This window comes from Mustela nigripes, chromosome 3 (genome assembly GCF_022355385.1).
Source record: "Mustela nigripes isolate SB6536 chromosome 3, MUSNIG.SB6536, whole genome shotgun sequence".
Lineage (NCBI taxonomy): Eukaryota > Metazoa > Chordata > Mammalia > Carnivora > Mustelidae > Mustela > Mustela nigripes.
In genome coordinates this window covers 163,838,305-163,860,310 of record NC_081559.1, presented here as the reverse complement: position 1 = coordinate 163,860,310, position 22,006 = coordinate 163,838,305, and the positions used below count along the sequence as shown (strand labels likewise).

The window sequence follows — 22,006 nt, the reverse complement described above, 5'->3', positions numbered from 1 at the left end:
AAGGACTCCATCAAAGGCTGAGAGCAGGTAGCAATGGGGAGACACAGATACTTTAAGCAAAAGAGTGATGATCAGATTTTTCACGTGTAAAGCTTCTCTGGCAACAGTCCGACTTAAATCATTTTTAATAAAAATTCAAATGATCTGAGATCAGTAAAGACCCTAATACTGATCTATTTAAATAAGCCTACAGCAGCAAAATCCAATTTTCAATTCTTTCCTGTAAATATTATTTTAGGGGGGTGGGAGGTTGGGGGAACCAGGTGGTGGGTATTAGAGAGGGCACGGATTGCATGGAGCACTGGGTGTGGTGCAAAAACAATGAATACTGTTACGCTGAAAAGAAATAAAAATAAATAAATATCATTTAAAATGTCTGATTATAATGCTAACATCGATGGCCATTGTGACTGTAGTAATTAGCATGTTATAGCAATTCATAACTTAAAGGCACTTTCATTTACATAGTGTCACTTTAACTCTATGATAAAAATAACAAAAACTTTTTTCTACATGGTGGCATTTCACATGGCATGTAACATCACGTCAGCATAAGTTGATGTAAAATTTTTAATGCAAAATTTAAAAATAAAGCCTGTACCTAACCTTCAAGAAAATATACTTCGTGCTGCTTAAATTGTTTCACACAAATGACTAAGTTCACGCCCTGGTTTGAGGTTCCTGACCCAGAAGTTAAGAGCACTATCAACTTTTATTTTGGTGCTGATTTTCACTAAAATTTATTAAAACTACAAAGCAAATAAAATTTCAGAGGAAGAACTGTAAGTAATTATCTAGGGAGCGCCAATTTTCTATTTCATTTTCTCTTTGACAATCTTGTCAATCTTGTAGTAATTCTATTTTTCAACAAACATTCCTGATTTTCCTTCCATACACCGTAGGACTGTACTTCTCTACCCTGATTGTCCCATAACTGTCCCATTGCAAAATTAGGCAACTTGCTTGGGCCAGTGAAATGTGAGCACAACTTTTTTATATTTCTGAGAGGAAACTTGAAGAGACAGCTTGCAGTTCACCACCGTCGCTCTTTTCCTTTGCTCTCTATGTTCCAGACACCTTCTCCCTCAGCCTGTCCCAGAACAAAGATGACACAGAGACCCAATGTCCTGGAGAAAACATATAGTGTGAGAAGGAAATAAACCTATATTGTTTTAAACTACTGATATTTAGGGAGAGCATACCTTATACATTTGTAAATTTACTATCTCTCAGACCTAAATCCACCCTTCTTTGTCCTGTTTTGATTCTGGACCTGGACTCTAATCATTTGTCCTTCACCAGGTGACACAGTGTCAAGCTTCGTCGGCAGGGGGAGCTAGAGCAATATTAAAGGAAGCAGGGGCTTCTCTTCCTGTTTCTGGATGCTTCCTTGTTATTTTCTGTGTTCCAATCGGGTTCCAACCAACCAGGAGCTTGGTTGCCAGGAGCCTCCAGGACACCAGTGGCACTCACCCTCCTAACATGTTTCCCTAGCACCCCAGTGGGCATCTCTCCATCACTTTTGGTAGTATTCCAGCAGGTACCCTAATAAGTGGCTTCCCAGCAAGTTCCCTGAAAACTCCAACCAGCTTCTCTGCAACCCCTACTAACACCCTCACAGATTATTTCCAGCTCGCCTGCCCCAGCTTGTGGTAGCTCCATGGGCCATAGCCACACCCTCTAACAAGTGCTGAATCTAGCTTTAGCCTGGGGCAGTAGGGAGGGATCGCTTCCAAATTTATTCCTTCCTTGGGTACTCAGCCTCAGCACTGAAAGAGGTGCCTGCTCCCTAAACTACAGATTAATAATCCCTTATATTAAAGTTTTCCTATTCAAGTTACTATTGTAGTTTCTGTCTCCTGATTGGACTCTGACATCGAGTCTATCCTAACATATACAACTATATACTGAGACATGGATTTATGTTAGTAATTTTTTTTTTAAAGATTTTATTTATTTATTTGACAGAGAGAAATCACAAGTAGATGGAGAGGTAGGCAGAGAGAGAGGGAAGCAGGCTTCCTGCTGAGCAGAGAGCCCGATGCGGGGCTCGATCCCAGGACCCCGAGATCATGACCTGAGCCGAAGGCAGCGGCTCAACCCACTGAGCCACCCAGGCGCCCCTATGTTAGTAATTTTGAAGGAATACCTTGGATCGTGTTCTTTTTCTGTATTTCATAGCTATATTAACGTTTTCTTACATAGGTTAAACCAAGTTATAATATAAACTGAGTTATAGTTTAAACACTGACATAAAGTTTGTTATAATATACACTATATCTTTTCATTCATTCAGACGTCTTAGCTAATCATTATAAAAATAATACATGAAGGCACACTCATTGCAGAGTAAGATAAGGTTCTTTGACCAAACATGCAAGGGAAACCATAATCTTGTCAAAAGATTTAAGTCCAAATCTTTATTTACTTACACTGCAAATAAAATTTATGCTGAATCTTAAAAATGACAATCAGATAATGAAAATCCTGCATTTGGAAACAATTCAATAACTCTTCAGTACTTAGTCATATGGCAAAATTACTCCTCCCTCTATAAACATAAATCTAAGTACCAACTAAAATGACTACTTAGGAAGAGTATAAACATGCTTCTTTATGTATGGAGCTCAGAAAAATTCACACTGCTTGCCCCCAATCCTCCTACCCCACCTCCAGATAGACAAAATTTTCATTCAGGAAACTGTTAAATAAATAAAAAATGAAGAGCAGATTGTGAGTGATTTGAGGGAATAAGGGCTTATAAACCCATAGAAAAGTGCATTGTAAAATATTATTTCAGAGATATCATCCTGGCATTTGTGTCCCTGAACACAAATATTTAAAAAAAAAAAAAAAAGGAGTAGTACAAAGTTGATATTATAAAAAACATTTATCTGAACTTGTATCAAGCAGCACTCACTAGGAAAATGTAAGAAGAATGAGGACCTCCCAAAGATGTTCACACTTGAATTGCAGGAACATGTAAATGTGTACCCTTACATAGCAAAAGAGGTTTTACAAACGTGGTTAAGATGGGAAGATCATTCTGGAATATATTCTGGGCCCAACCTAATCACGTGAGTACTTAAAAGAGAAAAATCTTTCCCCCCTGTAGGCAGAGAGAGATGCAATGTCAGAAGAAGGGCTAGAGATGACATCAAGAGAAAGATCCAACAGCCCACTCCTGGTTCCAAGACGTAGGAGGCTATGTGCAAGCACACAAGAGGACTCTAGGACATTAGAACAGCATCCGGCTGACAGCCATCAAAGAAACAGGAATCTAACTCTGTCTGATAACCTCAAGGAACTGAATTCTTTCAACAAGCCAAATGAGCAAGGAAAACATCCTCCCCTCTAGCTTCCAGGAAGAAAGGCAGCCAGTTCCTTTCATTTTAGTGCAGTGAGACCCAGACCAGACTTCTGACCTACAGAACTGTGAGATAATAAATTTGTGTTGTTTTTAAGCCTCTGATTTTGTTAGTAGTAGAAAACTAATAGAAGGAATGCTATTTAAACCTTGGAAGATCTAGGTCTTCCTTTATTAAAGAAAGTAGCAATGTCCTTTCAGGTATTAAGAAATTGAGTGTTCATAAAAGCATTTACTGATAATAAACTGGACTGATACCCTCTATAGTTATCAATGCTTTCCTCTTCTAGCTATTTACTTATTTAACAAACATCTGTATTTACTATGTGCTAGCAACTCTTCTGAAGGCTTTACAAATGTAAACTCAATTAAACCTCATAATAGCTTCTGAAGTAGGTATTATATTTTGCCCTCACTGGTTTCATGTATTGTTAAAAACACATGCTTGATTGTTGGTTTAATTAATACCATGCACCATAACCAATAGCTCTCATGTTCAAGAGAGGTATCAATGAAACTACTTGCAAATATGACCACTTAATCCCAAAGGTAATCACATCTTAAGGTATCAACAGCTATCTCCACTGTTAGGCAGTGCCAGACTTAATTATTCATTCAAAAAACATTTATATCCATTCACAATGGACCACCCACTGCAAAAACAGAAAAGAGTTTTAAAGTAAGTCAATAGCTATAAAATAATACCGTGTAGCTCTTAAAAGCACAAATTCTAGAATATGACTGTTTAGGTTAAAATCCTGACTCCCTAGAAAACTTTGAGCATACAATTTGAGTCTGCATTTTTTTTTTAATCTGTAAAAATGAGAAAATAGTATTGATCTCATTAAGATTTTTGTAGAGGCTGAAATCAGATAATGCATATCAAGTATAGCATCCCAACAGCACAGTAAGCATCCAGTCCATGTTGGCTACTGAGTATTAATGTTGTTAACAGTTACAACAGAGGTATGCAATAAGGGTTATGAGAGCACAGAGTCATCTAACCTGGTTTTCAGCTGGCTTCAAACCTGAGATGAATCTGAGTTAGAAGTAGGAGGACTTAGGGGGCCCTGGCAGATTCAGTCAGGGGAACATGTGACTCTTGATCTCAGGGTTGTGAGTTCAAGCCCCACATTGGGTATAGAGATTACTTAAAAATAAAATCTTAAAAAGAAAAAAAGAACTATTAGGACTTAGCCAGAGAAAACTGGGTAGGGTTTTCTAGGCAAAGAGACCAGTGTATGCTAACCTATAGATGGAAGATTAAAAATAGGAACTAACTTTAACTCAGTACAACCAAAACAGGTGGAGTGCTCCCCATGAAAGACAACCAGGATATAAAGACTGACAAAACATCACAAAAGGACCTCTGTGACACACCTAGACATCTAGGCTCTATAGTAAATGCAGTGGGAGGCAATGATGAATAGTGAGGACTTTAAAATAGATTTGTGTATTAGACTGTTGTACTATTATGCAAGTTGAGTTAGAAGTGGTGAGCCTGAAAGAGGAGACACCTATTTGGAAACATATAATAAAGGCATGAAATAGTGAAGCAATAATGAAGATGGAGAGGAGACAGATCACAAAGATCTTTGGGAGATAATAATGACAGGATTTGGTAACTGATTATATTTGAGAGCTGAGGGAGAAGAAAGAAGAACAAAATTAGAATGATCCCCACACACGCACCAAGTTTTATTAACAAATGCTTATTGGCTAACAACTATATGCCTGGTACTGCCCTGGGCATAAAAAGATGATTAGACTTGCCCCAGGACTTCAAAGAAACCAGTGATACTAACAAGAAAGTAGACATTGGTAACTACTGTTGCATATCAGAAACATTATTTTAAAAAGTTATATACAAAATGCTGTAACAATTGAGAGAAGAGACAGCTAACACATATATCAAAGAACTGTATCTCTTCCTGGCAATGGAGGCGGACACAAAACTGCTCACCAGGTACAGAGTAAGGGCATGTGCATAACCAAAGAATTAAAGAACATGACATACAGAGGGATTCGTTAAAAGATTACTGTGGATATATTGAAGAAAGTAGATTGTGAATACCTCAAGTCATGGTCCATTCACATTCACAATCCCAATAAACTTTTACTGAACCACAGCAAAGCAAACAGATGGCATATCCAAACTGAGTAACTAGTGTTTAATAAAGAGACTATTTTACAAAGGTGTGGGCATGGCTTAAGGAAACCAACAAGCAGTACAGGTGGGCTAGAACCAGAAGAAAGTAGCTATACTAAGAGGGCCAGCAGATAGAACTGTTGTTTTCAGTAGACAGACAACCAACTGTAAAGGCCTACTCCGAAGGAAGACTGGGAAAAATATTATGACCTCACTGTCCCCCCTTCCCTCCAAACCAACTGAAAGTCAGGGACAAGAGAGCCCATTGGTGCAATCCATAGAGGTCAGCCTCCACTGTATACAGCAAAGTGAGGTTTTGAAAAGTAGTAGAGCAGGAGTAGATCAAGAGGGTTAAAGGGAAAAATATGTAACATGCAGTAATAAAAGTTCAACGACATTCAACTGTATCTCTTTCTGGTCTTACAAAATTCACTTACAATTTCTATAAAGCTTCCTAACCTTTAGTTTGGAAATGGAACTTAACCATTAGGCTTCACCCTGCAAAAGTTCTAACACAAGACTTCAATTTATTCTAAAATGGATCCTAGGATTGCACATTTTTTTGTCTCATCATGAAGTCTGTGTCTACCTCTGCTTCCAGAGCAAGTGTCTCTTTTATGATTCAGTAGATGTACCTTCTTGCAAACTCAGGAACAAATCCCCAGTTGGGGTACAGCCCAGTAGTCACCAAGCAGATAGAACAATCCTTTCCTGGTAAATTCTGTATTCAAGAATCCTATGGCTAACTTAAGACTTAAGTTAACTTAGACTAATCATTAAAGACAAATCAACCTGTGGTAATAAAGTTCATTACCATGGAAGTACTTCTGGAGTTGACTAGTGCAGCTGGGAACTTTAAAACTTTACCAAAGTTCTTTGTTGTTGTTGTTGTTGTTGTTTTTAATTCAATTAGCCAACTTACAGTACATCATTAGTTTCAGGTGTAGTGTTCAATAATTTATCAGTTTCATGTAACACCCAGTGCTCATCACATCACGTGCCCTCCTTAATGCCCATCACCCAGTTACCCGATCCCCCCACCCGGTTCCCCTCCAGCAACCCTCAGTTTGTTTACCAGAGTTAAGAGTCTCTCATGGTGGGGCGCCTGGGTGGCTCAGTCGGTTAAGCAGCTGCCTTCGGCTCAGGTCATGATCCAGCGTCCTGGGATCGAGTCCCACATTGGGCTCCTTGCTTGGCAGGGAGCCTGATTCTCCCTCTGCCTCAGCCTGCCACTCTGCCTGTGCTCACTCTCTCTCCCTCTCTCTCTCTGACAAATAAATAAACTCTTAAAAAAAAAAATCTCTCGGGACGCCTGGGTGGCTCAGTTGGTTGGACGACTGCCTTCAGCTCAGGTCATGATCCCGGAGTCCCGGGATCGAGTCCCACATCAGGCTCCCAGCTCCATGGGGAGTCTGCTTCACTCTCTGACCTTCTCCTCGCTCATGCTCTCTCTCACTGTCTCTCTCTCAAATAAATAAATAAAAATCTTTAAAAAAAAAAAAAAAAAATCTCTCATGGTTTTTCTTCCTCTCTGATGACTTCCCATTCTGTTTTCCCTCCCCTCCCCTACAGTCCTCTGCCCTGTTTCTTATGTTCCACATATGAGTGAAACCATATAATTGTCTTTCTCTGATTCACTTACTTCACTTAGCATCATACCCTCCAGTTCCATCCATGTTAGTACTCATCCTTTCTGATGTAAAACTTTCCCAGAATCAAATAATCCTTTCTGAGTAAAAACATCCTTTCTAAGTAAAATTTTCCCAGAATTAAATAAATAACAGATAATAAGGAAATTGACATTACTTAAGATAGCCACAGTAATAGATACACTCCTAAAAATCAGTGCCTTAACACAGAAATGTATCTCTTATTCATATAAAGTCTAGCGGGGGAGGGGGGGACACGAGAGGGAGTGCCAGGGAAGGCAAGGTTAAATCATTAGCCAGAACTTAATCACAAGAACCCATTTAGAAACAAGGAAAGCTGGAAAAGGTAGCCCAGGCCGGGACAGCAACAACTCTGTGAAAGAGGAATATAAATCTTTGATGAAAGCCTAGCTATCTCCACTACAAAATTCATTTTTTTTACAGGAAAAAAAATTTGTGTGTGAATAAAAGCATTAACTCTTTCAGCTTTAAGTCAAAAGGGATTCTGTGTGATGTGATTATGATGAAACAGATTGTTCATGTATGTGCCTGAGAAGCAAACCCTTTACCAAAACTACCATTATGGTTATTCTGTTATCTAGCTATACAGTTTAGTATAAACTTTTTTTCCCAGTTTTAGCATCCCAGAATCTGAGTTGCAGGATGCAGGAAACTGCTAAGTTATTTTTCCCTAACAGCTGAACATAAACTTAGGAGGGGGGGAAAAAAAAAAAAACTGCCTAAGTGCATAGAGAGTTCCATCTTCTTCCTGTGTCTAAAGGAGCTTTTAACCAGCATCTCTGTGTAGCAGTAGCAGAACCTACCAAATTCTGAGTGTTACATAAGAATGTTAAATATTTATAATCTATAAACTGTATAAAAGTTCTTAACTCTAAATGCCACCACCATATGATATGGAAAACACAAATTACAGCTTTTTAACATATATATATAACATAGATACAATACATGTTCATAATACATAAACTGTAGAAAAGTTGTCCATTCTTAGCCTAATTTATACTATCTAGTTGCCTATGGTTTGGGTGGGTAACAACAGTTCTAGAAAGAGGCAGGTGAAATAATATTGTATCAATTCTGGGTCTAGCTGTGTTCTTAACTTTTCCCTTTCTATAATCCTATTTCTAATACTATTTCTGAAACTGCCCATCACAAAATCCAACAAAACTTATCTCTCTTTCATAACACAACACTGACTGAAATCTGCAGTAATTCACTAATACAAAAAAGAACAGAATGTTCACCAACTACAATGTCATCTCCACAGCTAATATCTTTCCTACACTTTCCTGAACTACACTTACATTTCCAAAATTCCCTAGGAGGTCACGTAGGAATATATACAAAAAAGGAAATTCGTAGGGTGCCCAGGTGGCTCATTCGGTTAAGCACTGGCCCTCAGCTCAGGTCATGATCCCAGGGTCCTGGAATTTAGTCCCACATAGGGCTCCTTGCTCAGTAGGGAGTCTGGTTCTCCTCCCTCTGCTGCTCTCCCTGCTTGAGAGCGTTCTCTCTTTCTCTCTCTGTCTCGTGCTCTCTCTCTGTCAAATAAAGTTTTTAAAAATCTTAAAAAAAAAAAAAAAATTTTGAGCTCACCGAGCCTAAAGATACAAACGTAGTGATCCAAAGAGGCACGTGCACCCGAATGTTTATAGCAGCAATGTCCACAATAGCCAAACTATGGAAAGAACCTAGATGTCCATCAACAGATGAATGGATCAAGAAGATGTGGTATATATACACAATGGAATACTATGCAGCCATCAAAAGAAATGAAATCTTGCCATTTGCAACAACATGGATGGAACTAGAGCGTATCATGCTTAGCGAAATAAGTCAAGCAGAGAAAGACAACTATCATATGATCTCCCTGATATGAGGAAGTGGTGATACAACATGGGGGCTTAAGTGGGTAGGAGAAGAATCAATGAAACAAGATGGGATTGGGAGGGAGACAAACCATAAGTGACTCTTAATCTTACAAAACAAACTGAGGGTTGCTGGGGGGAGGGGAGTTGGGAGAAGGGGGGTGGGGTTATGGACATTGGGGAGGGTATGTGCTTTGGTGAGTGCTGATTCACAGACCTGTACCCCTGGGGATAAAAATACATGTTTATAAAAAATAAAAATTTTTTTTTAAAAATAAATAAATAAATGCAGAAGGTAAGCTTAAAAAAAAAAAATTTGTCCTAGTTAAATCTACTATACAAAACAAAAATTGTGTAATAGTTTAAAACACCCAGGGGTGCCTGGGTGGCTCAGTGGGTTAAGCCTCTGCCTTCAGCTCAGGTCATGATCTTAGGGTCCTAGGATCGAGCCCCACATTGGGCTCTCTGTACAGCAGGGAGCCTGCTTCCCTCTCTCTCTCTGCCAGCCTCTCTGCCTACTTACGATTTCTCTCTCTGTGTCAAATAATTAAATGAAATCTTTAAAAGAAAAAAAAAAAAAACACCCAAAGTGAAATTCACTGAGATGAAGTTGTCACTGGGAGCAAGGAATGTTCAATAAAAGGAAAACAGACCTGCAGTTCTGAAAAAACTATACAATGGTAATATATTCAGTATAAAAACAAAAAAGTTTTTGAAGCTAAAATATTAAGTAGGCTTCCTCACAATTATGAATGGATTTAAATAGTCCTGATCTTCTTCTTCTCCCCTTTTTCTTCGCCTTCTCTTCTTTCCCCCTTTTGCCCTTCCTATTACTACTCTATTATTTCCATCCTACCCCACTGTATCACAAGATGTAGTCACTTCTATAAACATCCACATTATAAACTGTTTAGAGTAAGTAAAACAATAAAAGAAGCCTCCCCCACGGGCTCTCTCAAGAGAACTCAGATTCTGAGACTAGACCCATGCAGAGAGTTGGCCATCAGATGAACAAAGATACATATTACGTATAGCGGTCAGTTGAGCGCACCAGGCATCCTAAGAGCTTACTTGACCCTTTACACACCGTTGGCAAATTCCAGTAATTTGGCTCCCAAATATTTCTAAAGGTCTCCTGCCTCTTCACCTCCACCGGGACTGCCTTCTTTCGTATCTCCCTCATGTATCATCTGGATTACTAGAAGAATCTCCTAACTACTGCTCTTGTCTCTAGCATTACACATTCTCATCAATCCCTCAGACTGAATGGTGTTTTTTTCCAACAAAAGTCTAATTATACTGTGTCGCTACTTAAAATCCCTCCATGACTCCCTACTGCCTTCAGGATTAAATCTGAACCAAAAGAAAAATATATAAAGTCTTTGAAGCTCTCACCACTGCCATCTCTCAAGTCTCCTCTACTGACTCACCTCTAATAAACCCTATGTTCCAGACCTTCTAAACCACTTCAAGTCAGTTTCTTGACCATGTCCTGCCTCTCTATTACAAAGCTAAACCCTGGGGTAGGAAAACTTGGGAGTTTTAGTATTTTTGCTTAGAATATCTTTCTCTGCCCAACTAACATCTACTCATCCTTTGAGCCTCAGCCTAGATGTCATCCCCTCCAAAACCAGATCAAGTGCTCGTCTTCTATAAATATATCCATGATTCATTGTGCACGGTGGTCTCCTAGCACTCATCATGCAATACTGTAACTGTGGTTTATCATGTTCCTTATAGTGAGTTCTTAAAGGGTTTGCTGATAATGGTACAAAGTGTTTTAACACCCAGAGATAGATATCTGTATTTCATCAGATGACTAGTGAATACAACAGTATCTCTATTCTCTAGAATCTTTAATGTCTAGTAGGAGTAAAATTTCTAAAGAATTTAAAAGGATAAAATGTGTGACACCCTCAAACAATACCAAAGAGACAACATTCTCACTTGATTAGTCTGACATATTTTTTACTATGGTCATAACATACGAAAAACACCCTTACTGTGTTTTTTCATGACACTTTACATTTCAATGTGTTCATATGATTATAGTTGGCCTCCAACTGTCTGTCTCTGGGGAGAATTGTTTCTATCCAAAATATTTTGTACTTCACTTACCATTCAGCTCTATTAAGCACATTAGAAATTGTCAAACACTTTGAAAGTAATGTAATAATTCTTAAAGCCAAATATCCCTTATATGAAAAAATAATTAAAATTTCAAAATGACATATCACAATTTCTTCTGGTTTCTAGTTAAAACAGATATGTGCTTAGTCTAAAAAAAAGATGATTTGCAATCATACACGAACACTGTAAGTTTGCTTCTAGCAATATAAGCAACATTGGACATATGTTTAAAATTATAGCTGATTTCAAAAATAAGGGCACCACAACCTGAGCAAATTTTTTTCTTTTAGATCATTGAATTTCACCTTGAAAGAAAGCAGTACCTAAATGAACACAGTATCTCATTCCCCATGTTTCATTCATTCACCCAACTAATACTTTTGAGTACTACTATGCATAAAGCATTGTGTTGGGTCAGAAGACAAGGCTGAAATGGCAGGACAGAAGGACAGAAGGGTTGCTCCCCTGAAGTTTATAATCTATCAGAGTAGACAGACCATAAGCAAATAAGGAAATTGTAAACTTTAATAAGCATAACTGGAGAAATGTTAAAGATGTTGTGAAAAAGAAGAAAGAAGATACTTATGAATATGTGGGCAAGAAGGAGTTCTCTAAGGACACAAACTTGAAGCCAAGGTCAGGGGCACCCAGGTGGCTGAGACGCTGAGCATTTGCCTTCGGCTCAGGTCATGATCCCAGGGTCCTGGGATACAGCCCTGCTGGGCAGGAAGCCTGCTTCTCCCTCTCCCACTCCCTCTGCTTATGTTCCCTCTCTCGCTGTCTCTCTCTCTCTATGTCAAATAAATAAAACTTTAAAAAAAAAAAGGAAAAAAAGAAGCTAAGGTCAGAAAGATGAGAATGAGGCAAGTCATACAAAGATTGCATGCATCTGAGAAGCAACGCAAAGGAGGGGTGCACTCTGAACTGTAATAATTCTTCAGAATCCATTAACATGATGAGAGTCTCTGAATCTCTGATATAATATGAATAAGACAAATAAATACATATTAGTAGAGTAAAAAAATTGATCCCAGACAAATCTAAGAACAATGTGCACAAACTAGTTCCCTCATTCGCCCAAGACAATCAGTATCTTCCTGAAAACCAATAATTTCCTGTATTATTTTTACTACTACTCCTTTTTTTTTTTTCAGACTCTCTAAGAATGGTTTTTGCTGAGGAAACTGTTTCCAATCCATCACCTCCCCTCTCCACCCTGACCTTCTAGATAAATAATGAAGTCACTTTAGAATCTTCAGGTATTCTTTTAATGTCCCAGTAGACAAGGAAGAGAATGTCTCAGTTAAAAAATAAAAAAAAGAAAGAAAGAAAGAAAAGAAAAGCTAAGATTTCACACAGGAATGCTATAATAATATTAAGGTCTAGAAACTGATGTCATGTCTAGAATCAGTTAATAACAACTATTTGTTGCATGCCTACTTATGCCAGGGCATTTACTCTATATTGATCACAGCAATCCTTCAAGGTAGGCATTATTATTCAGAGAATAGAGAGGAGGAAACATGGGCTCAGAGTACTTAACAACATAAGTAAGACCTTACTGTTATTAATTGGTAAAATAAGGTTTCGAGTCAAAATCCATCTGGTCCCTCACTCTTGCCTCCGTTGCCTCTCTCTTTGTCAGACAGTGTGATTGGTTCTTTATCAATATATATTGTTAACAAGAAGATATTATTTAATTGTCCTAGTTACTTTAAAATATAGAAGATATATAAAGATGTACTTTATATTATTATGTATTGTCTCATAAAATGCCAATCAATGTTTTAGAATGCATTTTAAATTCTTCGGAACTATTGGTTTTCAATTTTTGACAATGGCCATGGCTATTTAGGTGTACAATAATGATTTTTATTTAAAAGTCTTCATAATCAAATCACATCTATTATTTGACATGCTTTCTTCTTAAAAATTCATTTAACAACAAAAAATTCATTTAGCTGTGAGAAGACAATATGGTAGGTTTTTAAATATTAGAATGAGGAGATCATTCTAACTATATCACAAACCCCAAAGCCATAAAACAAAAAGTAATAAATTCAAACACATTTTTAAAAAATCCTGACCAATAAAAAAAGTCATAAAGCAAATGACAATAAAAAGAGCTTCTACAATCACTAAAAATGACCAACAGAAAAAACAAGACTTTAAACAAATGTAAAAGGCTCTCAGCCTCACGGATAATAAGAAAATTTCAATTAAATCTACAACGGCATATTTCTCACCAAACTATATTTTGGCAAAGATTATCACACTGAATTGGAAAGGATGTAAGAGTCTCCCTAGTTTATGTCACTTGTACATACTTACTCTGTGAAAGTAAATTGGGCAATATTTATTAAAATTTAAAATACACTGAACTTTTGACCCAACAATGCATTTCTAGGAATTTATTCCAAAGATATATTCACATACATAGGAAATTATATATGTACAAAGATATTTATCACAGTGCTGTTTCTAATGGCAAAATAATTCGAATCAGCCTAAATATCCAAAAATATGGCTCTAGTTAAAGAAATTAAAGAGTATTTACAAAATGAGATCTTATGCAGCATTAAAATGAATGAGAAAACTATATATTAAAAGGTGTGGAACTGATCTCCTAAAAAGTAAACTGCAATACACATTTGTGTTTTTTATATGTACACACAAACATCCATATACCTGTGTGCACGCACAGACATATGTGTGATGTACACACATATCTACTCCTACATATAGAATATTTCTAGAACGGTATACAAAAAACTGACAAGAGTCATTGCCTCTGGCTTAGGGAAAAGCAAGCTAAGAAATTTTGTACTATGGGTAAATATTACCCATTAAATAAAGAAGCTTATAAATTGACTTTGAAAAATGCTCTTAAAATTAAATTACTTAAAAAATCTAGAACTGCTCATCTCTGTTTTAAATGTAAGCTAAATTGTCACTCTGATCTATCATGAAACTTCTACTCTTGACTTCCTTTTTTTGGGGAATAAATTATCCCTTTGACATTAACAGAAAAGCCAAACTAATGATAAAAAAATAATTTATACATCAAGAAACATAATTTCTAATTTGTTATTTTAAAAAACCCTCAACTGAAAGACTAAGATATGCACATAGTAGAAACTCAATAAACACTTACTAAATGAATGCTTTCCTATTGATTTCGGTGGTTTTGTTTTTCTCATACATTTTTTTCACAATACCACATCCAAAAAAAAATACCTCACTGAAAAATATAAACTTAATAAATTATGCTTTTCTTTCAAAGAAATTATTCTTCATTTCCCAATAAAATTAATAATCTGCCTCATTAACATTACCACAAGTCATATCAACATTACCTATTAGGTACCTAATATGTGCAGGTGTTAAAGATGCTGCAAAACAGACTCCAAAGAAGAGTACTTTTTTTTCTTTGAAAGACAAGGCTTAAAAATATTAATAAGTAAAAGAACACTATAGATTTTACCAGTAGATTGAGTTATCAAAACTAAAACTATAAAAGAATTTTCATGTAAAGATAAATAAAAGTAATTATTGATCTATTGAGGGATCCACTGAGATATAAAAATGCTTCCAAAATTTTAGTATCTCAATCCCATGTAAAATGAAATTACTTGATGGTGACAGAAGATTTCTTGAGTATGTGGATGTTCAACAAGGCTTTGAAGAAATTGCTAATAATCAAGTATAAATGGTTCTTACTTAATCTCTTCCCAAAGAGAAAGATTACTATAGTAATGGTCTCAATAGTGGTCTCAATCTCCTTTGATTGCTCACCTCTCATTAAAATCTACAATCTATCTCAGGCATGAGCTTCTTAATATACATATATTTATTCATAAATTATATGCATCTTAACATCATAAATCTATATGTTAAATATCAGTAAAACTTATTTTCTTTTTCAAATCTATTTTTCAAATAAAACTTTTCTTTTTCAAATTTCAAATAGAAATATGTTTTAATACTCTCTTCCTCTACTCCAACGTATCATCTCGTGATGTATACTTTAGGATGTATGCCCCACTCTGTATGAATACTTAGTATGAAAATATCTTCATCCAATGGTTTCAAATTTTCACACATCAAACTTATCTTTTAATATAGTTGTTACAAACTTAACTTTTAACATAGTTGTTACAGACATGAACTAGAGTTTCAGTTTCTCTCTGCCCATGACCTTCTCTCAGAATAGATGTTAACATGCAATTAAATGGACATTACTAAAGAAAAACAAAGGATAATGTTGTCTTGAACAGATGAATGGCCCCTAAAACTTAATGAAAAATAGTAATTATTGATGAACACTAGTGTCACTTTTTCTTACATATAGTATTTATAACTTAATATCCAATACTGATATTATTTAATAAATCATAAAATTCTTCAAAACAGTCTTTATTATAATCCTATCATAAAGTCTTCTTTTCCTCATTTTCCTTGCCTAGTCTTACTTTATTACAAAAGCCAAAAACATTTTTAAGCAACATCTAAAATTAGATGCTTTATGCTTTAATCTCCAAAAAACTTCTTGCTCAAATGAATATAAAAATAATTCTGAAACCAGGTAGGCCATTTTGAGGTATGACTCTTTCTAAGACTGTTAGGTAGAAATGCAAATAGATATTTAAAATAAATATGAACAGATTTTTCAGCAATGTAATTTCATAGACTGTATGACTGTGTTTAGAGAATGTTTCTACCTAAACTGTGCAATTATGAATAGATGAACATTATATGTATTTGCATAGTATGTAGGTTTACATAGAAAAGTAATCTATGTAATGTAATGTACCTACTTGAAAAACCCTTTCACAACATTTTCCTAATGTAACATACTGGTCACTCTGAGTAATTCTTAATTTAGTATTCAAAAGTTCATTTACATTTCTATATATCAGAACAATAGTGAAGTAGCCACCAAATACTATGATATAGCATACTACAAAGAAATAAAAACACATTGTACATTTAAATATATGGGTCAAAGAAATAAAACCTATGTTTTATTTGACATCATTTTGGAACCACTAATTTTATTGCAATTATAGTAAAAATATAGATTCATATATCTAAATATCAAACTCTAAGTTTTCAAAAGCTTGCTGTTGTCAGTACATATATTTAAAGCAAAGTGACCAGATGCTCAAAAAGCTTTTAAAAATAATGCTTTATTCCTCCATTAGTTAAAATAAACTACTTAAATCTCTTAACGGTTTTTCATTTCCCAAGCCTACTAATCAATCATATTCCCAAACAAGTCTCCAAACCCAGAAATTAGCTTTGAAGAAGTAATTCTTCTTTATTCCAGTTAATATGTCAGGAACATTTGCTATCTTGGTGCTTCAATATTTTTTGAGAAATTTTCTTTTTCTCAGACATTTAATACATTCGTTACCACAATTATATTATTTTTCATTAAAATATAAAAACATATATGTGTAGACAGAAAGTTGTTTCTTTGTAAGTATTAAAGAATACTGAATTCAACAACCTGTTTTTAAAGTTTACATGATTAGAGGTCAGTGTATTAGTTCCTTCACAGAGGAACTCTACTCTTTCAACTGTATGTTTCTGTGGAGAATATGGGAAACTTGATAACACACAGAAAAAGCATCCCACCTTTAGCACATAAACTGTACAAGTTAATCTCTTAGTGAATAAATAATTCATTTCACTAAAAAGAAAAAAAAAGTTGAGTTGGAAAAACACAAAAAGGTTACGCATCTCCTGCACAATCTCTTTCATACAGTAACTGAGAAACCAAATACCCATAAAACATTTAAAAGCAAACCTGTAGAAACAAATCTCTTTGCTAGCCTGACAAGAAAAGGAGTCTCAAAGCTGTGTATGCGTCTGGACAGTTCCCTGGTGCTGAAGTTCCACAGCGCTAAACCGATGCCTGGGTGCTGCTTTTACTATCCCACCCTCGCCAAAATCCCGGATGCCTACACTACGAACACTAGTAGTAAAACTTCACAAGGTAGGAAGCATCCCAAACTGCTGGGGTGGAAGGAACGGGAGCCTCTCCAGAGTCTCTTCGGGATTAAACAGATTTACTAGTTGCAAACAGGAAGAGCAGCAGAGTGCAGGGTGTTAGAACCCGCCGAGGGGGAGGGGCTGGAAGATGGCGGCGGCCGCACACCCACCCGAGACATGCCAGAGCTTAGGCCCCTCGCCTGCACCGCCGCCCTCCTGCCCGCAGCGACCGTGGGCCGCTCTGCTCGTCTCCGCGTCGGAGGCAGAGCCGCCCTGCGGAAACGCGGGACGAGGCGCCACGGCTACGCCTGCATCCCCAGCGGCGCGCCTTCGCCCGGGTCCCGGCCAGGGAGCACCTGTGCACGGCCATATTGGATTCATTGCCCCAGTCACTGCCTCCGCGCGGGGGCGGCTGGAAAGGAGAGGGGACGCGCGGAGCCTGGGTTCAGCTTCAGCCCCGTGGGGGCCCTGGAGCCAAACTGGCCCGCGGGGGAAGCCGGAAGGACGCCCGGGAAAATCACAACGTCCAGGGGCTCTGCACCCTCATCTCAGCCGGCCTCGGCGCCCTCTCTCCCCGGCACACACCCCCGCGCTCTGACACCCAGAAAGCAGCCCCGGCTGCTGGCGCCGGCCGCAGCCCTCGTGGCCCAGGCGCAGCGGGCTGGAGGGAGGGCGGCGATCCGGGGCGCGCAGGCGGCCGCAGGGCAGCGGCCGTGGGGGCGGAGGGTAAGGAGGGAGGCGGGAAGATGGAGCCGGGTCCTTACTTGAGCACCGACTGCTCCTTCTCCTCTTCTTTCTTCTGCCGATCCATGACGGCCAGGATGATTTTCCTCTCCTCCTCCGTGAGGTGGCTGAGGTCGGGCATCTCGGGCTGCAGGGGCGGCTGAGAGGCCGCCGGGGTGGGAGCCGGGCGGCCCCGCGGCCCGACCGGAGCCGACATGTTTGGTGGAGCTTAACCACCCTAGGGAAGCAGGGAGGCAACTCCACTGGCGGCGGCGGCGGCACCCGCGCGGGCGGCTGGGGCAGCCTCCGGCGCCGGGACAAATACATACAAATCAATGGCCTTCAATCCGAGGCGACAGCCCCCCCTCCCCCAAGAAAGAAAGAAAGGGGCGGGGGGAGGGGGAGGGCGAGCGCGGGGGGGAGTGAGGGCTGAGGAGTGCGCTCCGGGAAATGTTTCTTCTTCCCGGGGGCGAAGGGCTGGCAAGTGAGCGGTTTGGCAGAAAGGAGCGGGAGGCCGGGCTGGGACGCGGTGTGCGCGGAGCGGCGGGGGAGGGTGGTGGAGTAAGGTGGCGGGGACGACTAAGGGTGGGGTGACTGGAGGGAGCGGGCGGGAGGGCGGCGCGCCGGCCCGGGCGGGAGTGTGTCCGGCGGGGGCGGGGGCGCGCGCCGCCGCGGAGGGGAGAGGGGTGAGCTGCGAACTAGCCCCCCTGGGGGAGTCCCGAGAACTCGCTCCGAGCGCCGGGAGACCGCGTCCTGCCAACCGGAGGGGCGCCGGGGCGGGAGCGGAGAGGGTGGTGAGGACACAGGGGCTAATTTCCCAGAGAAGCAGCTCAGCCGTCCCGCCGACTGACGCGTCTCTGGGCTTCAGGCGCCGCGGAGGGAGGACTCCTCCAGAAACGGCCGGGAAAGGGCCGCGGGGCCGAGCACGGCCGCCGGAGAGCGCTCCGGGCTAGAGCGGGGAAGCGAAAGCGAGGAAGGGATGACAGGGGCTAGCGGCGGAGATTCCCGGGGCCGGGGCCCATCGGCTGCCAACGCCCGGATCCAAGCGCGCTCCGACGCGTAGCGGGGACGGGCGCTGCTGCTTCCTCATCACGCGCCTGCCCGCGGACCCTCGGCCGCCGCCGCCCCTTGGGTCCCTGGAGTCGGCGCCGAGGGCCGGCTCTCTACGCCGCCGCTGCTGCCGCCGCCGCTCGGTGCCGCCGCCCGCGCCTCCTCCGCCCCTCCGCCTCCCGGGCTCCTCCCGCCGGGACCGCGTCACCTCCCGGCCGCCCAAGCCAGCGCTTGGCAAGCACCCCTCCCGAGCGCGACCTGTGGGCTGGGGGCGGGCGGGGAGCGAGTTTTCAAGGGAGGGGTGGAGAACTCGAGCCTGTGCGGTGACCCCCGAGGAGTCGAGAGTCGGGGCGAGGAGTGAGCCTTGGTAGATGGGGGCGCACTGTGGGTCAGGTCGGAGGTAAAGAAGTGGAAACCTGGGGCCCGGGGAGCAGTGTCAGGTCCGGAGATGGGGTGGGACTGGAGAGTGGGGGCACCTATGGTTTGGGAAAGGAGGGAACTGTGCGGAAGAAGGGGGAGATGCCTCTGTGTCGGGCTTGGAGGTGAAAGCGTGCGTGGAGGGGCTCCCGAGGTATCGTGAGTGGGGTCCTGGAAGGAGGGAGAGTGTAGGGTTGGGGAGGTCCCCTCCGGTGCCGGGGTTGAGGGGACCCGCTGGGGTTCCTTGAGGGGAGGGAGAGGGAGCTATGAGCGAGTAGGGAGTGCAGGTGATGTCGAGGTCCTGGAAGCCGGTGCAGGAGGTGGGGGGTGGGGAGGTGAGGATGTGGAAGTTCTGGAAAACTGAGGGCTTTCGGCCAAGGGTGTGTGGAGAGGCACGGAGGTGCGATTGGGGGAGTTAGGGTTTGTCTGGGAGAGGTGTGAGGATAAAGAGGACCCGGGAAGCTGCGAGGGTGCTGGGATAATCGGGAGGGTGATTGAGCTTGGGCCAAGAGCTTGGGTCTATTTGGCCCTTCCTGGGGGGCCTAGTCTAGAGAGAAAAGACAGAAGCGAGGGGATCGGGTTAGCGTCTGCGTCTGTTTTTAGAGACACAGAGATGGATTCAGTGAAAGATAAGAAAACCAGCTGGGGGAGAATGGCAGTGGCTGGAAGGCCCTGGGCGAAGTCTTGACAACCCTCTGGGTGGGGGCACGGCTGGGAGCGGGCTGGGAGGGATGGAGGAAAGGCCCGAGTGGCCCTGACTGGAGGCGCAGCACTAGTGACCATCCCCTTCTGGGCGCTCTCCACAAGAGATTCGGGGAGTGTGTGTGTGCATGTGGATATGTGATGTGCACAACCCGACCTCACCTTCCACACTTGCAGTGTTTAGTACCAGGCTAGATTATGGTCGGATGAGTAGTGTAAAGCCTTTGGGGGTTGTATTATATTTACCTTCTTGGTGTGTAGTAAGCACTCTCCCTCCTGCCTCTGTTCCCCAGATACCGTATGACTAACTCCCAATTTAAGAGAGCTGGGGACAGACAAAGCAGCCCTAGAAGTCTCTTGTGACTTCTAAGCTTAAATGTCTGTGTTTCTTTCTCCCATGCCTTATAATTGGGAAGAGGGAAGAAGGAAAAGTTGACTTAAGTACTTTTTTTTTTTAACTCACCTGCTTCAAACCAAACTAGCATGCTCCAAATAATTCCCTTTTCATATTTTTAGAGTTAAGCAAACTAGAAGGGATCATATGTATCCCAATTTATTAAATGTTGTTTTAGTTGAAAGAGAATTTGTGTAAGTCTCTAAGCCAACCCTGTCATCCTATGGGACACTGAGGTCTTGAAAATCAGCCACCTAGTAAATGGCAGCACTACAACTAGAACCTAGATATTTTTACTCCAGTGTGAAACCATGGCAGTTTTCAACCCTGGCTGCACATTACAATTATCTGGGTCACTTCAAAAATACCACCTGGGTCCAACCCTAGATCAAATGACTCAATCTCTGGAGTTAGGACCCTGGCCTGCTCATGGGTATATTTTGAACACTCCCTCAGTGACTGATGTACAGCAAACGTTCAGAATTACACCATGAGCATTGCAAAATAGAAAATGGGAGGAACTGGGGAGGGAAAAACAAGAAGAACACTTGTTTTAGTCATTTTAGCTATTTTGAGTACAGAAAGGCGAACTTAAAAGCGGTTGTCCAAATTAAACAGTTTCGGTGTTTCCTTTACAGTAGATCCCCGTCCTAGGCCCTGCACTATTTTCTACTGCTAACAGCAGCGTGCCGGTGGCTGTGTTTCCCTGCACCCTCAATGCCTCTCACCTGCCTGGAGACATACCTACAGGTGAAATCCAATGCACATGAGATGGTATCACAGGGACAGCTGACATCTTACAGGATTGAAGCAGAAGTGAGTGATCTTACTGTGTTTCATTTTTACATTTCTTTACTACAACACGTGATTTTCCTATTAAAGGAAATCCTCAGAAGTATCTTAAAATCATCTTCTCCCTTGATTCATACATATTTTCAAAACAAAAATGTGTCAGACTCTATATCATACAGATAAAATATATTCACATAGAATTTTAAATAGGCTACTTTTTAAAGTAATAGGCCCAATTTAGTGTAAGATTGCTATGCTCAGAACTAGAAGTACCTTCAAAAGATTTCCATCTTTTGATCTATAGTCTGGATCTTAGAGGCGTTTTGTTTGTTCTGGTATAGTATTTACTTAAAATGTTTCCATATCTTACTATATCCTGTATGGCATATGTTTTGCTTGGGCATTTATTCCCTCAAATATATGAATTTGAGGTAGTTCAAACTGATCGTTCCTCTTAACTTTAGAAGTAATTGACCAGGGGCACCTGGGTGGCTCAGTGGGTTAAGCCGATGCCTTCGGCTCAGGTCATGATCTTGGGGTCCTGGGATTGAGTCCCACATCGGGCTCCCTGCTCAGCAGGGAGCCTGCTTCCCTCTTTCTCTCTCTCTCTCTCTGCCTGCCTCTCCATCTACTTGTGATCTCTCTCTGTCAAATAAATAAATAAAATCTTAAAAAAAAAAAAAAAGAAGTAATTGACCATCTTCATCATTGAATTCTCAAGGTCCTCTTGATAGGCACACTAAGTCC

At 40.8% G+C, this 22,006-nt stretch overlaps 1 protein-coding gene across 45 annotated transcripts in view; it reads right to left on the bottom strand.

Moving 5' to 3' along the window:
* RIMS2 (regulating synaptic membrane exocytosis 2) overlaps nt 1–18,446 on the bottom strand; it is a 600,488-nt gene extending 582,042 nt beyond the window's left edge. For 12 of the 45 annotated variants that reach the window (XM_059394985.1, XM_059394986.1, XM_059395022.1 and 9 more), the window contains exon 1: nt 17,946–18,444. In XM_059394985.1, the coding sequence (XP_059250968.1) occupies nt 17,946–18,121 (176 nt within the window). In that variant the 5' untranslated portion in view covers nt 18,122–18,444. Of the gene's footprint in view, nt 1–17,945 lie in introns of all 45 variants that reach the window. The other 33 variants (XM_059395004.1, XM_059395011.1, XM_059395005.1 and 30 more) reach the window with 5 other exon arrangements.
* Nucleotides 18,447–22,006: the final 3,560 nt, after the last annotated feature.